Source organism: Fukomys damarensis, unplaced genomic scaffold (assembly GCF_012274545.1).
Source record: "Fukomys damarensis isolate Sample0158 unplaced genomic scaffold, DMR_v1.0_HiC HiC_scaffold_15, whole genome shotgun sequence".
NCBI lineage: Eukaryota > Metazoa > Chordata > Mammalia > Rodentia > Bathyergidae > Fukomys > Fukomys damarensis.
Window position 1 is genome coordinate 14656711 of NW_022900927.1, and position 18753 is coordinate 14675463.

The window sequence follows — 18753 nt, forward strand, 5'->3', positions numbered from 1 at the left end:
TTTCTTTTTTTGGTACCAGGGATTGAACTTGGGACCTTGCACTTGTGAAGCATGTGGCAGAACCACTGAGTTAAATCCCTGGACTGGATTATATCATTTTAAGCTGTATTTTCTGAACTTCCTATCTTACTGTGTCAGAGTGGAATATAAAACAATCTAGCTTTTTGTTCATTGTTTTTTTTTTTTTTTTTGGTACCAGGGATAGAACTCAGGACTGTGTGTTTACAAGGCAGATGAGGCACCACTGAGCTAAATACCTGGCCAATCTAGTTTTTAAACTCAAGGAAGCCCTACCTTACCAGACACCTATGCACCTTAGATTTCAAGCTATATGTGGTTTGAACTTTTCTCAATAGACCTGAATTCTCTTCCAAATCTATGTGAGACTGCTTCAGTTAGGCTGAGTTAATTTTTCTTGAAGGACTTTGTGGAAAGCAGAAGCAAAAAGATGCAATACATACCAACATTCTTAATCTTTCAATGACTTTCCTTTAATATAGAAGCTCGGTTATTACTTTCAAGTTGCTTAGCTTTCACAGTGACAGCTGACAGAATGATTGCCATGGCACAGTTTCCATCAGTAGTTTCTATCTGATGATTTCTTCACTACCCAGATGTTCAGCCTCAAAGTCAGTGTCACGTATTACAGGTTCTCTTAGGGTGGCAACTGCTTCTAGCTATCAGATTCTGTGTTAGTTAGATATGGGTTGGGCTATTTGATCAAAGACCTAAGATTACAAGGACTTAATTACAACAAAAGTTTGCCCCTCTTCTACATTATAGCCAGTGTATAAACAGCTGGGAACTGATAAGTTCTGTTATGTTGAAGACCCAGGATCCTTCTGTCTTGTTACTCCACTGTTGCTTAGGTGTTGCCCTTGGTCACATAATTCATGATCATGTTCTGCCACATTTCTGTATTCTTGCCAGTGAGAAGGGAAGAGGAGAAGACCAATCCTTCTGTGTAAGGACTGTACTATTTGGATTGACTGGGACATGGCCACTTTAGCTAGAAATAGGCTTAAAATAGGCAGGGTGTTTAGGTAATCAGCAAAATGCTTTTTTTTTTTCATTAAGTTTATTGGTACATTTAGGTATACAATACAGTTAACATTCATCATTGGGATCTTGTACCTTTGCGTGATGTACCTTGGTTCTTACAAAATATTTATTGATAAGGAAAAAGAGAATGGATTTTGAAGTATAATTAGCAATTTTTTCTGTGAGATGTATGACACATTCACTTGGATTTTCATGACAAAGAACAAAATCATAACCCTAAACAAACAAGCAGAAAACCTTTATCACCACACTGAAAGTTTTAATGGTTAAATAGGGTAATTGTCAAGTGCAATAATTTAGGCACCAATACTAGGCTGTATGATGTGCAAACTTAATTGTTTTGGTAACAATTTATTCTGCAGTTTGCCTTTCAAAGACTATTGTGAATATGCTCATGTGTATTACCATTTGAAACTGTGTGTTTAAAAATTTATTTCTTCACCTCTGTATAAACAGCTGGGAACTGATAAGTTCTGTTATGTTGAAGACCCAGGATCCTTCTGTCTTGTTACTCCACTGTTGCTTAGGTGTTGCCCTTGGTCACATAATTCATGATCATGTTCTGCCACATTTCTGTATTCTTGCCAGTGAGAAGGGAAGAGGAGAAGACCAATCCTTCTGTGTAAGGACTGTACTATTTGGATTGACTGGGACATGGCCACTTTAGCTAGAAATAGGCTTAAAATAGGCAGGGTGTTTAGGTAATCAGCAAAATGCTTTTTTTTTTTCATTAAGTTTATTGGTACATTTAGGTATACAATACAGTTAACATTCATCATTGGGATCTTGTACCTTTGCGTGATGTACCTTGGTTCTTACAAAATATTTATTGATAAGGAAAAAGAGAATGGATTTTGAAGTATAATTAGCAATTTTTTCTGTGAGATGTATGACACATTCACTTGGATTTTCATGACAAAGAACAAAATCATAACCCTAAACAAACAAGCAGAAAACCTTTATCACCACACTGAAAGTTTTAATGGTTAAATAGGGTAATTGTCAAGTGCAATAATTTAGGCACCAATACTAGGCTGTATGATGTGCAAACTTAATTGTTTTGGTAACAATTTATTCTGCAGTTTGCCTTTCAAAGACTATTGTGAATATGCTCATGTGCATTACCATTTGAAACTGTGTGTTTAAAAATTTATTTCTTCACCTCTGTGGTTTTTCCCTCACTAATACTTAATGAGGTATAAGGTACACAGTAGATCCAAAATAGCATGGAGTCTCAAGATTTTCCAGTAAAACTCTCTTAACTGACCTGAGAGAAAAAGTGCAGTGTTGTACCCAACTTGCAGTCTAAATAAGCCTTCAACTTTTATCTAAAAGTTTGTGTAAATTTTGTAGTATACTTCATTTTATGTAGATATAGAAATGTATTTGTTTTCAACATAAAATGGTTGAAGTTCTTGTAAATTTTATCAAATGTAAGGTTGGTATTTCAGGTAGATATGCGGTATTCTTTCTGTCTTTCACATTGATGCACAACTCTTGAGTGTGAATTAGGAACTTTGGGTAGTTGGGAACGTAAAGTACACACTATATATTTTATTTATATTCTTTGGCACTCAGTGTTAGATAAAGCTATCTAACTTGGCTACTGGTAAAAGATGTTTTAAAGGCTACCTCTCCCTTTTGTTCCCTGTTTTTTCAGTGGCTGAATTGTTAGCTCAGTGACCTAACAAGTGTGACTGGTTCCTCATTCTTCAAGTCTCTGATCTAATGTCATATATTTGGAGGGGAAAAATCATTGATGGTGGCACATGACAAGGCAACAGGCCCTGACCCTGCCTCCTGTTGACTCTTATTTCTAATCCCCGTGACTTGAATTGGACAGTACCCGTGAGTGGCTTGGAATCAGAAGAGTATGACACAAGTGATGGGATAAATAAGGACCAGGTTTTAGCAGACTGGATTGAGTGATTATCTTGGTGGTTCTGAAGTTTAGTGCTTTGTCACACATTAAGAGAAAATTCGTATAGATGTTACTGCTGCTTGAAGCGGAAAAAATTCCATGTTCGACTTTGACCTCCCTTTTTCATGGATTATGACTTCCAGCATTTGAGGCCACCATGTCCAAAGTTGATGGGGTGATGGATATAACCCAGAACTGGGTCTGTAGACTTCAAGTTCTGTTGAACTTTCTTGCCTGTGCTCATCTTCTGAACTGTAGGAGACCAGAGGAGAATTGAGGCCCTAACTGAGGCTCTGTGAGCATAAAGGAGAAAGGCTGCACTTGGGTGATTGTATGTTGCAGGTTTTAGGGAAAATTTAAGTTAACCGGGGTTAAGTTGTTTACCAGTGTATGTGCTAGTGAGTATTGGAAAGCGGATGAATCTTGCGTTACTTTGATTGCTTGTGCCCACGTTTGGGTGAATAAAGACAAGATGAGCCAGACATGAGGGGCTCCTCTGCCTACTGAGAGGCAAGAGCCCCCTGGCTGCCTGCATGTTGAGCTGACTCCGTGTCTCTTTGTCATTCATCCTCATTTGCCCCTGGGTCAGGGAGAACCAAGGCATAGCTCTAGGTCCCAGAACAAGACCGTCCAGGTGGGTCAGCCACAGGTGGTGCCCCAAGGTAGGACTCCGGATCCAGGCTCAGCTACACTGAACCACTGATTCAAATGCCAAACAGTAGTTGAGTGAAATTGCTTGATTTTGCTGAACCTAAGTTACGGGATTGGCACTTTAACAAACTTTTATTATATCTGTAGAACTAATACAACTTCAAAATAATAGATCTATCATCATGAGAATTTTTCTTAAGGGAAAAACACTGTGAAAAAAAAAATCACAATTCTTTGCTTGCTTCATTTTACAGTTCATGTTTTTTTCCCCTCCAACATCTTCTTTATCCATGAGACCTCGGATATACTGTCCTGTCCCTTTCTGCAATAATTGTCTTATTTTTCTTTTAACCTGGGCAGAGATTTCTCATCTATTTGGCTTTAAGGATTTGAAACTGAGGTTGGGGCATCAGTATTATCTGTAGTTTATTAGAAATGCAGGTTCTCAGCTTCTACCAGATCTTCAACGTTGAAATGTATATCTCATTTATATCCCTTAAAGTTTGGGAATTGCGGCTCTAAGATTCTTCTATGTATAATAGTATATGAGGTGAGATTACAGTTTTCTTTTTTGCCTCATTTCCAATATTAGATGATAAATTCTCAGGTGTCAGAAACTTGAGGTATATTCTTTATTTTTCCTGCAGTACCTGGCCCTGGCACAATGATTTTTTTGTTAAATTAACACAATGAAGGAGGATCTCCCTATTTTGTGGAAACCTCAAAATATATTCCTATAGTTTACCTAAAATTTCTGTAGTTTAGGTCATCATTTTGTTGATGAAGCAGGAACCTTCATAATCTACTTTAGACCTTTTCTTGAAAGGGGAAACTAATGGCATAGACAGCCCATTGTGATTTAAAAATCTCTAATGACATTTTTATTCAATTCCTAAGACTCAGATTATTTTCTCAGAATGTGCAAATGTAATTCCAGACTCTTAGTGCTTGTGCTGATGGATGGCATTTATCTATTTCCTCTGACCTTTACTTCAAGAAGAGGATTAAGTGAATTCTGTGCATCGATCAAAGATACTTTGTTCTCTACTGCCTGGTGTTTTTTTTTTATTTATTTTTTTGGTACCAAGGATCAAACTTGGGCCCTTGTGCTTGCGAGGCAGGTGGTAGAACCACTGAGCCAAATCCCTGGCCCTCTAATGTTTCTTTAGTGCATTCACAAGCTAAAAAGCCTGAGTGATAGAGAAGCCAGCTTGCCCATTGCCAGGGGTCTTTTCAACTATGAACCCTATCTCACTTTAAAGGCCAGGTTAAACTGGTGAGACTTGTAGGGGTCTACAGTTTACATTCTCCCCTCTGATACTCTGTGAAACAAGGTAAAGATCCATGAATGATATTCAGTTAGCTTTCTAAGGACAATCTGTAAAAAATAAAGTAAATATGTGGAAGCATAACTATTAAAATGTTACTTGCCCTGCCAGGTAATTTCATTCTACGTGCTATTGTATGGTCTGTGGTGTGTTTAGAAAAATATTTGTGTTGTCAATTTGGGGGGATCTTCTGAAATTATTATTTTTGAAAACCTATTTGTAACCTGGGGAAGTATTGTTGTTTGTTTGTTGGTGGTGCTAGGGATCAAACAAGGGTCTTTGCTCATGCTAGGCCAGTGCTGTACCGCTGAGCTGCGTTCGTCCCCCTCCACATCCAAATCATCAGTCTTCTTGAGACAGTTCTGCTGCGTTGCGTTTAGGAAGTGTGACTGTATAAAGTACCAGAATTGTTTCATATCGTAAATACTACAGTGTGAAAATAATTTTAAACACTCCAAAGCAGTACAATCTTTTTATTTTTCCAGTTAAATACATGGTAACCTGGGGAATGGAGAACGGGCAAGCAGCCGTCTCTAGCAAGATTCATGTCTCTAACCAGCCATCAGATTGCTTGTAATTGTTCTCAGAATAAGTACAATATGAAGTTTCTAGAGTACAAGAGCTGATGCTAAGGAAGTGTTCCTATCATCTACTTAATCTCTTACCATATACAGGAATTTCCTCTGTGACAGTGGTTGTCAAACTTCTTCTTGAACCCCAAATTATCTTAACTTAAAAGAAGGCCCTAAAAGTTTTTTCAGAAGCCGAATCTACATGCCTTAAGGGAATGTTGAGAGACAGATTTTCTTCCTCATAATCCCAACCTTCTAGAGCTTGCAGTGCCTTCAGCAGAAGAACTGAAAATCAAGGAAAGCTAATTTTTTTATATAGTTGGGTGACAAGTACAAACTTTAATAGTTGAACCAATCTTCAAATATAGGTTGCATTTCCCTAATCTGGAAATATGAAAACTGAAATTTGAAACTTTTGAATAAAATATTTTGTATTAGTGCAGATTATTAGTTATACAGATTAATAGGCTTCCTTTTGTCAGAGTTGTACATGCAAGTGCATACTTTGACGGTTTCCACCCCCCACTACCCATCTGGATCTTTGTTCTTCCCTCTCTTCGTTCCCTTATTCTTGTCATAGTTCACTGTCTTTTTCTATCTCCTGATCCCCATCCCCACCCTCAGAGAAAACATGCCACATTTATCTCTCTGACTCTGGCTTATTTTGCTTAACATGATTGTCTTCGTTCATTTTCCAGAAAATGACGTGATTTCATTCTTTATAATGAGTTATTCTTCATTGTGTGTGTGTACCGCATTTTCTGTTTCCATTTGTCTGTGGGTGGGCACCTAGGCTGATCAGCTAGCATAGGTGTTGTGCGCGAGCTACTGCACAGTGGGCTTCCTGTTTAGACTTGGGTTGCATCTCCAAAACATCTTATTGTATATGTGAAAATATTGCAAATTCAGAAAATGTGATAAACCCAAAACACTTTGGGTTCCCAGTATTTTGTGTAAGGCATACTCCACCTGCATCGTTTTATTTTATTTATTTATTTTTTGGTACCAGGGATCAAACTCAGAACCTTGTGCTTGCAAGGAGGTCCTGTGCTGCTGAGCATTTTAAATCCTTGGCCCGTGAGTTTTAAATAGTAGCTGGTAGCTGCTCTGGAAAGTTACAGCAAACAACAGACACAGTTGGGGTGGCTTGTTTCAGATGACACAGCCTTAGTTTTTGCAGGCCTGTTTTCAGAGAAGCCCTGAGGTTTGATGGGAGAATTTTCAGGCTCTAGGAGGAGTGCCTTTGTTTTTATATTTATGTATTGGGCTTCACAAATAAAATTGTGTTTGGAAGGAAAAAACATGGTGGAAGTAGTGGTGCATGTGCGTGCATGGGTGTGTGTGTGTGTGTGTGTGTGTGTGTGTGTGTGTTGGGGGGCCTCGAGTATTAGGCTCTATTTTCAGAATAAGCATAAATGTCATTGTTCACTACTACTTTCAAAATCTGCTGCTAGGCTAGCACTGCATAGGACTCACTTGGAGTAATAATTAAAATATAGATTCTAGAGTCCATGTCTTGAAATTCTGATTTAATAGATCTAAGGTGGGCCCTGAGAATATGAAATAAAATATGTATAATGAAACAAAATGAGTAAACTCACTGAACTTAGTAGGTGATTCTCCCGTGAAGCCAGTTTTTGAGAACTGATACTTCTCTTAACCTGTCATCCAAAGGCGCTGTGGGTGCCTCTCACTCCTACCTCTAAGGCAATTAACCTAATTTTGTTGTATTAATTGTTGAAAACTTTTTTCCTCATTTTGGCTAATATATATATATCTATCTATCTATCTATCTATATATATATATATACACACACACACACACATGTATATACACACATATGTAAACATACACATACACACGTGTAATATATATATACATGTATAGATGTGTGCATACGTTCTTATATGTGTGTGCATATATATATATATATATTTTTTTTTTTTTTGGTGCTGGGGATTATATATATATCTTGACTGAATTCTCTGCTATTAATGTATGATGAATAAACAGCATATACCTCAGTTTGCCTGTGATATTACTAATTTATGATTGTCATCTTGAAACAATTATTAGTAGTATTCCTTTTGCTTTCACAAGTATCCTGACTTTGACAGTATGTTATATGATCACTCTATGACTTTCAATTTTAGGACCAGATTGTTTCTATCAAGCCAGAGGACAAGTGTTGGTTTGCTGTTGCTGCTGTAACAAATGACCACAAATTCAGTGACTTTGAAAAACATAGACATTTATTCCCTCACAACTGTGGAGTTCAAAATTTCTGAAGTGATTTCACTGGGCTGCATTCTGTCTAAAAACTCTCGGGAAGTCTCTGTCCTTGCATTTTCTAGCTCTTAGAAGCTGCCTGCATTCTTTAGCTTCTTCCCTCTGCCTGTAACTTCAAAGCCAGCAGTGGCTTCTCAAGTCTTTCTCACACAACATTCTTTGCCATGTCTCTGGGGAAGCGATCTCCTTCTACCTTTGTCTTGTAAGGACATCTGTGATTATATCAGGCCACCTGGATGATCTCAGGATTCTTAATCACATCTCTAGAGTCATTTTTACCATGGGAGATAATATATTCATAGTTTCAGGGATTTGGAACTATTACTCAGTCGGCCATAGTCCATCACCTATTCTGTTCATTGCTGTCATCTTTTGTACGTGTGGATAGAAATACCTGCTATCAGAAGAGAAACATCACAACTAGTAGAGAATATAAATGGAAAGAGAAATATGGGAACTCAGGTGAACTGATTGTTGAAGAAGCCTGAAGAATATCAGTCCTTATTATAGTCACTGTCTTATTTTGTAATTGCTTCTGAATAGAAGGATCAGAGAATATAATGCTTGGAAGGAAATCATGTTTCTAATTGGAGTGAATTACTTTTCTTTATATTTATCAGTATTTTTTTGTTTGTTTTACGTCATTTAGGAAATATAGGCTTGTGTCTAATAATAGACACAAGGTTTCTGCACTTGATCATAGCGGGAAGGCTGAGAAGCGATTGACTTAAGGTTTCTGAAGACAAAAAAAAATAAGCTCAAAGGAAGGTAGTCAGAGATCTGTAACTTAGAAATGGTGAGTTATTTTTTTCCATTAAGGGACAGATAGATTAAGGGATAACGCATGGACATCCCCTGACCTATTTATCACTGTTATTGTAGTGTACCAAGTGACACTCTCATGGCTCAGCTGAGTCCACAATCCCATGTGCAGTACTTTTTTTTTTTTGTGCCAGGGATTGAACTCGGGACCTTGTGCTTGTGAGGTAGGTGGCAGAACCACTGAGCTAAATCTCTGGCCCTCCATGTGCAGGACTTTTAAAGATTATGGCTTGAAGCTATCAGACCTAATGTGATAACAATTATAAGGTATCTTTCTGTATTAGTTTTCTATTACTACTTGAGAAATCATCCCAAATTGAGCAACTTGAAACAAACAACTCAAATTTCTTATATTTCAGTTTCTGTAGATCAGAAGGCCAGGCCCAGCTTAGCTGGATCTTCTGATCCAATTTCATGATCTGCAGTCACAGTGCCATCCGGCCAGCAGTTCACACAGGAACTCACTCTCTCTTCCTCAGCTTGTGCAGGTTGCTGGCAAAATTCAGTTTCTTGTTACAAATGACCAAGGTCGTCTTATTGCTATAGCTGTTTTCTGGGGACGGCTCTCAGCCTCTAAAGCCATCCTTTCTGTAGGCAATTCTCAGCACGACACTGGCAGGAGACTGTCCGTTGCATTGCCTCTTTGAGATGTATACTGCCCAAGTAGATGAGTCCCATCCAGGATCATCATGAGTCTATTAACTCCAAGTCAGCTGGCTGGCACCTGAATTGAAAGTGGTGTCAAAGCTGCCATCTACCCTCAGGAATTATATATATGGTGTATGTCACTGAGATCATCTGAAAGTTTTGGGTGCCAGAATTTCTTTACAAAAAAGTGTTCATTATAGTCTTTTTCCTTAGCTTTGACATGTAGCTCATTGGAAGACCACAAAATTATGGTTTAGTATAGTCTTCGTGGTAGTTATTGTTGTCCTGAGTTGTAAAAATTGTTATCAATAACTCACATCCATCACTTCATAATCAGAATCTTAAGCTGCAAAGTATCTCCCATGCTTTAAATATGTCATTTCTGCTCCTATGAAGCAGAGGTGAAATGATGATAAGTACAAAACATACACAGCTGAGGTCAGGGATCTGTTACTCTCATTTTAGAGAATCATATCAAATTTTCCACAATGAAATAGTTGAATAAATACATACTGTAGTATTATTAGGTAGTAGAATTATTCCTCCCTCAAGAGCATATATAGTTTCATTTGGAAAGAAATCTATAGGGAGATTGTTTGAAAATTCTATGGGAAAGGGACTAAACTCAGGCAAAAAAAAAGTATTATAAGCTTAATCTTAGGATGAAAGGAGTTGAAATAGCATAGCATCTTGTTGCTATAACTCTCATTCAGAGGTTATTTTGTCTGCCTTTCTTCCTCCCTTATGCATATTTTCCCATCTTTACTTCAAGTTTTTAAAACCAAAGTGAAATGTTAAATTTTTTAGTGTAAGAATTTATATAGGTCATTCTACTGGCTAATAAAAATGATGCTTTTTAGACTTTGTATTTTCACTTGTTACACATTTAACAATGAAGTCGGTTGCGTATATTTTAAGCTCTGCCCCCCAAAGAGAAAGGGCCAGTGGCTTGAGAAGGGCTGGAGAATGAGAGACTCCTTGGTGGCTCTGTGTTCTAGGTCTGTACTGATGCCAGAAGTGAGAGTGATGGGAGGGTGGCCCGGGGCAGTGCTGAAAACTGTGTCGTTGCCCTTTCCCAAGTCTGAGCCTGATGTGGTCAGAATCTTCGTGAGAAGCATATTATACTTTTGAGCAAGATATGTGGGGAGTGTGGTAGAAGTGCGTTAAGGGAGACACAGCACAAGGATGCAGAACTACTGCCAGGTGTAAGGAGCGGCAGCCTTGTTGTGAGCTGTGGTTCCTCATCGAGGGACGTGGTCCGCCATTGGCACTGGTGGGGATGGAAGCAGGACATAAATGCCCTAACCTCATTCTTCTCCTATCCTACAATGTCCTGCTTCTGGCACCTGATTCTGAGCCTCTCTGGAAGCTCAAGGGCCCATTGTTGCTCCCAAGAAGGTTATTCTCCTGGGGCATAGGGGATGTTGGAAATGGTGAAGGATTGTTCTTGAGGAGGCCTACAGAGTATTTGACAGAGACCTCTAGTAGACCTTTTGCTGGTGTCTTTCATCCTGGAGGGAGCAGGATATGTACTTTAGAGGATAACGTCTTGATTGAGATGGATAATTAGGCAATGTGAAATCATTCATAAAGCTACCCCAAATCCTAGCTGTTGTGTTGTTGCTTCTGCTGCAAAGAATTAATCATAACTGGCAAATAAATGCATTTCAACTGTCTTTGCCTTTGTTTTGCCTGTACTGATGTCTTCCCCTCTGCCTCTAAAACCTAGGTCACATTTAGTCTCTGATGTGCAATTTTTCCCACTCCCTTTTCTATTCTACTAATATTTGTTCTATTTCTCTTTTATATAATATTCTATCAGGCATATATTTAATTTTTTTCTAGTACCCCACCCTCACCCCGACCACACCCCACGAGTTTTTTAGTTTTGTTTTGATGATCTTTGCCTTTCACACAATCTGGCATTTAGCAGGTGCTCTGTAGGCTTTGTTGACTGATTGGATTTCCATGAGGGCCTTGGATTACATATGTGCCACTACATGTAGTTACCAGCAACAATGGAATTTATGAGCTCTCCGAGTTATGCTTTCATTTAAAGTCCTCCCTCTTCTCACTCCGTTTTTTTTTTTTTTGAATGGGATTTTCTGTTTCTAGAGGAAAAACAAAAGAAGAAAACCCCAGAGTTTCTAAAAGGATTAATTTCTGTGAAGAAAGAGAAGGGTTGTGTTTTTCCTCTAAATCCAGAGTTTGGCCGATGTCTTATTTTGTCTGGACATTTTGTAATCAGTAGAGGAAGTGGTACAACACCACCCACTATGAAAGTTCTGCCTTTTTTAAAAGAGAATGTTTCTCTCTATGTGCTGTGTCCTTAGGCTAACTGAGTGGATAAATAGGTGGGAGATGTTGGAGTGGAAGTCAGAGGAAGGTGACACAATATCCCTTCACACTCTTTCTTCCTTCCTTTCCCTTGTTAGTTGCCACTGAATTGCACTTGCAAGAAAAGAATCTTTTCCAAGTATGTTGTAGTTCAGAAATTGATTACCTTAGCTGAGGATTGCAGCTTTAAACATTAACTCTCAGCACTGTGCACTAAGCATTTACTTGAGAATGTTTCTGGGTGTCTTTTCACCTTAGTAGGTAATGATAAGCTTGATCGGATTGACCACGCAGAAATGAGGTAGTGGGATACATAATTAATTATGTAGGTTAGGATAAGATAGCTGGGTGGTTTTTAAAGGTATTCATCACTACTGTGTTACAAAATAAGGTTCTCTTTGTCTCTCGCATTCTTACAGGTGGGTGCTGCTGGTTTCTTGCACACACTGCTGCACTTTGCTGTCCTTAAGACTTTTTCTTTTATGGCATTAGAGGGTGTGTTCCTTTCTGGAACATTATGAAGAAATACCATTCTTCTAATCAGTCATGGTTGTAATTAAGGATCCGTTTTGGGGAGAGGAATTTCTGCGGAACTAAGTTACTTATTACTTATGCAGCACCTCATCTCTCAGGAAACACCTCAGCAAGGCCACAAGTGGTCTCACAAGTTCCTATAGTGTGTCAGAAACTTTTCCAGAGCAGAAGGTGGAGGGTTAAATAAGGCAGAAGCCTGTTTGATGTGGCATCTTTACCCTTGAAGGAACCCCAGAAGGACTGAGAAAAGGGACCAGTGGCTCAGTTATGGTGACAAAATGATAGCTGTCATAATTTTGGGGAAATAGAAAGGAGGACATTAGTAAGGTATAACTAACATTAAGAAATCAAGCCAAACACCAGTAAGTAGCAGCCAGCAATAATGATTATCCTAAGTACTACATGAGGTAAAGGAGGGCATACACTGTGTACAGAGGATAGATTTACTAGTGTTATGTAGGAGGAACAATGGTGTTAGTAAGGTGCCAAGTGGGCTGTTTGCAGACAGGTGTAAGTAAAAGAGCCACACAAGTAGAAATCGGGTCAGATTATTGAATAAATTAGCTAACTACCTCAGCCATGTGGGGATGAGGTCAGAATAACTCAAGTGAAAAAAGAAGAGACAGTGTACAAAGACATGTAGGTAATGGAAAGCTTTGTCATAGAGGTATCACCATAGATTCAGGACAACTATACTTCTTGCTAGGACAAGAGATCCACAGTGGCTGACTGCAAAAGGGATGGCACTCTGTGTTGCAGCTCTCGGACTTGTCGGGGGAAAACAGCTTATGCTTTCCTGAACTTTTAATAAACTGGGGAACAGAGGCATTGGAGAGATGGGAATATAAGAGAAAGTCTGAAAAGTATGACAAATATCACATGTATTAAAGTATGAGTTTGATTGTCTGGATCCTTGGGCTGATGCTGTTGTTATTAGTGATATTCTTCTAGTTTTGAAAAAAATGTATGGCTGGCTGCGCACATAATGACTCAGGCTTACTTATTTTTCTTAAGTCATCATTCTTTCAGTAAGTACAAGTCATAGGCACTTGTTAACATTCTAGTTTCTAGTATTCAATTAATTGAGAATAAAGACCCATGGTACTATAGTTAATTTGCCCCTTAAGCAAAATTGTCACTCAAGACCCTAGTTCTGTTTCTTTCCTGAATGAAATTCTCTTCTTGGCTTTATGGGGATAGAAAAAAATGATAATAATATTGAGGTAAAGAAAAGTCCCATATTAGGACTGGAAGTGTTTCTCAGAAGTAGAGCACTTTATTTTTTTTTAATTTTTTGGTACCGGCGATTAAACTCAGGACCTTGCACTTGTAAGGCAGGCGCAGTGCCACTGAGCTAAATCCCTGGCCCAGTAGAGCACTTTTTTAGTGAGAGGCCTGTGTTCGATCCGTAGCACCACTACCAATACCCTCTCCCCCCAAAAAAAGCTCTATCATACCCTGTACTAATGGATATAGTGGGATGAATGAGGCTTGGTTGATTATTACTGTGAAAAGGCTACTTTTGAGATGTCTTTGAAAATGGATGTATAAAGTTCTCAGCCTGATTACCTTCTTTTAGCAAGAAGAGTTTATATGGTTTTATGTGTCTGTACATACATACATAAGTAATATTCACTGTTGCATGATACTTTTATTATTTCCAGAGTAGTTTTATTTTGAATTTTCATAACGGCGCAGGACCTTGTGTTCCAAAAAAATATAGCAATAGTTTTGGGAGGCAAAGAGTAAACCGTCTATCTCTAATGCATTGAAAGATCCAAATTATTTCAGATGTTCTGGTAACTTGTGAGGGAACTGACAGAATTGTTACGTGGTATTGCAATAGCAATAATATTTTCTAACTACACAGGCTTTTGTGACCATGTGCTATTTCATTTGCTCAAAATGCTCTGATGTGGATGTGTCAGTAGTAACTTTATAGGTATTTTATGGAGAAGGTAGTTGAGGCTGAGATTAACTTGTAAAGGTCACAGCTAGTATGTGTTAAGACTTGTGAAGAGTCTGAGATTTTCCTGTTTACAGATGAGCCTGCTCATGTTCCTTGGACAGTGGCCAAAGACAGGACTCCCAACTTGGAGGCTACGGACTTTTATTACTCACAGTATAGTAAGCACTATGAGCTTCATGTAGCTTTAAACTGGTCCCTTATCCGCTCCTGATCCATCAGGAGCAATGCAGGCACACCTGTTGTATTTGTGTTGAGCAAGAAGTGGGGCATCAGGGACATCAGTCTTGGGGATTTGCCACCTTTGCAGGAGGCAGCAGCAAGCAAGCTGTCGGGGGGACAGTGTCACCTCATCCTTAAGGTTGCTTGCTGCAAACATGACCCTGAAAACTGATCTTTGAAAGAACAACCAGAGTCTTGCATTCCTTGCATGCCTAGGAGGAATGTGCAGAGATACCCAGGCCCTGTGGTGTGTTGCCTGTTAGCAAGATGACAAGTAAGTGGCAGAGCGAAAGTGCAAACTTCTGTGCAAACTTCTGTCTCGTTACTGAGTCTCCAGAGGAAAAGGCAGCAAGTACAAACCTTTCCCCAAAAGTCTATTTTTTGCTTTATTCTAGGATATACTGAAATTACTCATTTTAGTTCATTCGTTATATTCATTTACTAAAACAATGTGGTTATTACGAGGCAGAGAACAGCAAGTAGGGCACAGTCTTGGGAAACTTACTAGGCTCAGTCTCAGAATCTCCTGAAATTGTTCCTAGCTATTACCACTACAAGGGGCCACGATATTGTTTGCATAAATGAAACTGTGTGTCTCAGTGGCCACAACAGATGGAATACATGAGAAGAACCAGGAGGAAAAAAGGTACAAGTAGTTATTAAGGTAGGAAAGCGAAAAAAAAATTTTTTTGTTGCCACCTTTTAAAACTGGCTTTGGAAACATTTGTTTTTTAAGGTTAAGATTAGTTAAAATAGAATTTATACTTATAAAGAACCTTGGAAATATGAAATCCAGGTTCTCAGTGGCCACAACAGATGGAATACATGAGAAGAACCAGGAGGAAAAAAGGTACAAGTAGTTCTTAAGGTAGGAAAGCGGAAAAAAAATTTTTTTTTTGTTGCCACCTTTTAAAACTGGCTTTGGAAACATTTGTTTTTTAAGATTAGTTAAAATAGAATTTATACTGATAAAGAACCTTGGAAATATGAAATCCAGTCTTTTCATTTTATAGATTAGAGTGAGATACAAAATGGTTACGTGCTTGTTCAAGAGTAGGTTTCTTGTATCAGAACAGAGTGTTGTTAGATTATTGTAATTATTCTTGTCTAGTATAGTTTATGGAGGTCAATCAGTGAACATTTCTTGAGTTGCTTTATGAATTGATAAGGTATGTTCTGCCTCCAAACTTATTTAGTAAATGAGAAGCAATAATTCAATGTAATACCTACTGTTCTAAAATCATGAACAAGTGATTAATTTGGAAGGAACAAGTAATTAATTCATCTTGAAGGAAGAGGAAAAGGTTTATAGAAGCATCGATGTTTGAGCTGGGTCTTAAAGAATTACAAAACAAAGATTTGTAGGTAGAGAAATGGAGAACGTTCTTCATTTGTGAGAAAAACATATAGACTATATGGTGTCTGGAGGTGTGTAAGTTGATCAAGAAATGGGGAAAGCTTATTTGTAGGTGAGGGTGACTTGATTTGAGGATGAAAAGACAGGAATAATCCAGATTAGGAAAATTCTGAGGTCAGGCTGAGAATGTAGACATTTGGGGGTGGGGGAAGATGGACACCTTAAGGTACGTGGATACATGAGGCAGAAGGGAAAACAGCAGTTCAGAAGTCAGAATCAGTAACGATGTCACACAAGGCAATTGCAATAGAGATTTGAGAAGTATGGGGTTGTATATTGGATCAGATTCTAAAGGGGTCAGATAAGGAAAAGACTAAAAGAGATATAAAAAGTCTGGTGTTTTTGTCAGAACACTCAATAGTGTGTGAAAGTGGAGAAGAATGGCTTCATGTGCTGGGGGAAGGAGTCAGATGTAAGAAAACGAGGACAGCATTCTTTTATATTTCTTCATTCTTAAGTTGCCTAACCGCTTCCATCATATTCTGTTTCCAACCTTCAACTTGCACCAACCAAATGCAGCAAATCACATTTTTATAACTTCATAATGACGCTTAACCACAGGCAGTGTAAGTATATATAATTACTTGATAATTATAGATAATTTTAGATAGGTATAGATAAGTGATGGGTTATATGTAGGTAGTTATATGTTGTCAATAGCCTTTTATAATATTGCTATATTAGAATGTGTTACTGTAAATATATATTAAATATGTTATCATAAATATATATCACAAATATATATTTATACATACTGCTTTTCTTTAAGAGGCAGTTTAAAATGTATGTAACTGTATGATTATACAGTTTAAAAAGTCTTCAAGGCTTTGTTGTTTGTCATTGTTAGTATTAAGCAAGATTTTAACCTTAATTTCTTGATGTGGAGGTTAGATGAGTGTTTAGTTTTATTTTTATATAAAAATACTAAGAGAGAGATATTTAAAATATTCCGAGTTATAAATGTCAGATCTTATTGAGTTTCCTTTTTCTGTGAAGGATTGATGTATTTTGTTTCTAAACAATCTCAGTAGTTTTGAAATTGAGCTTTGTAGCTGCATATCCGTTAAATTTCACATTAAGCCAGTGACTTGATTTGGGTCGGAACTTCATCTGAGAATTCTTGGTTTCAGTATAAATTGAGAGAAAGAAAGAATTCAAAAACTAATTTTTGTTTTTTTTATGAGACAGGGTCTCACTATGTAGTTGAGACTGACCTGGAACTCACTGTGTAGCCCAGGCTGGTCTTGAACTCCCAGCAATCCTCCTGTCTCAGCTTCCCAAGTGCTGGGATGACAGGATTACACCACGCCCAGTTTAAAAACTAACTTTTAGAGAGGAATGGAGGAGGAAAACATTCCCTAACTTTTGAAGCTTCCAGTTATCTGTATGTGTGAAGGCAATCTCTTCTTAATGGAAATTTCTTAGACCTGCAAGAAAATTGCCCTGGCCTAGATCTAGTAGAAAGGTGTTCTGCATGTCTTATTGTCATTTAAAACCACTCTTCCTCCTCAAACAGTTCTGACTACTGGCAATTAGCAAAGATAATAATCAGATGAGTAGAGGTTAGTAGGTTAAAAGCATTCAGAGTGACACTGTCAGATTTGTAATTCACATGTCACTAATATTTCTTTGTTATGCTGAAATGAAATTAGAAGCATCTTAACAGCTGCAGAAGTTAGCCTGTAATTCACAGAGTTATGCAACAGCCATAAAGATGACAGAGAGCAGAGACCGGGGTGAGTGAGGTGGCTTTGAAGGGAGAACATTCTGGGCTCAGGTAAACATTTAGGTTGGGATGCAGAGGGAATGGGAGCTTCCAAGTGAATTGACGCCAAAAAAGGCTGAAAACACGACACATGTTAAACAGGTAAAGAGGGTTGGAATTGAGAGGGTGGGGCGGAGTGTCCAGGAGAAGGAAGCAAAGAATTTGAAGTCACAGAAACAGAAGCAAGTGAAACTTGTGAGTGAAATTGATTAAGATAAACCATTACTACTATCACCAGTGGAAATTCATGCAAGAAATCAAGCAGGAAAGTTGCTCTGAAGGATTTTAGGAAGTAACCTGATCAAATTCATATTATCCAAATAGTGCTTCATTTCCCAGCACAGGAAATAGATTGCTAGTGCAAGATTTGACAGAGGCATGGTGGTGAGGAGACTTTTGTGATGTGCTAAGTAGGAAATAATGCTGGTCTTGCATAGGGTGATGTGGGTGAGGAGAGCGAGAACTTGATGGAGTGGAGAGCTATTTCAGAAATAATAAATAGTTCCTGGAGACCGACGGACAGAACAGGAAGAGTTAGGAACCGATATTCACTTGAGGCTGTTTCTTGTTCTCTTATTTTTGGTATATCAACTATCAAGATAGCAATTTTCCTGCAGAAGATTGGGGTTTTGCAGTGGTTTCTTCCCTATAACTAGATGAAGGCAGGAGATGACGTTTGAAAAGAAGAGAATATTCATTTTGAGGAATACCACTTATGAGCAATATGTGAAACCAGAAAGTTGAAGCCACTGCTATCTTGGGCAGTTTTTATAATATGAACATAGCTTATTATAAAAAATTCTTTATTTGCTATTTGTTTTATAACAGTACATAAATATTATTTCTCTCTTTATTTATTTTTTATAAAACAGTACCTCATAGTTAAAAGCATTATATCTAAAAGGAACCCTGAAAATTATAGTTTCGTTCCATGGCTGAGGACATTGGTTCTCTGGTAGAAGACCACTGGTACCAGTTCCAAAGAAGTAGTGGAACCAAGGTATGGTGGCCGCTTGGTTCCTCTTTCCACATTTCCTAGGTAGTGTCACATTGATTACTGGTTCCATGAAAGCAAATCAACCTGGCTAAAGGTCTGATCAAAGAAGACGATATTACAGAGGAAAGCAAATCATCACACAAATATATTCTTTACTTACATTTTTTTTTCAGGAGTACAGATTTCTATTTTAGATAACCACTGCTGCAGAAATTCAATTC

At 38.1% G+C, this 18753-nt stretch overlaps 1 protein-coding gene across 13 annotated transcripts in view; it reads left to right on the top strand.

The window, feature by feature from the left end:
- The window catches only part of Kif21a (kinesin family member 21A), a 131359-nt gene that overhangs the window by 42779 nt on the left and 69827 nt on the right, over positions 1 to 18753 (top strand). The window contains exon 1 of one of the 13 annotated variants that reach the window (XM_033763601.1): positions 2817 to 2839. The exons of the other annotated variants lie outside the window; for them this stretch is intronic. Coding sequence (XP_033619492.1) covers positions 2832 to 2839 — 8 coding nt within the window. The 5' untranslated portion in view covers positions 2817 to 2831. Of the gene's footprint in view, positions 1 to 2816; positions 2840 to 18753 lie in introns of those variants that run through there. 13 annotated transcript variants of the gene reach the window in all.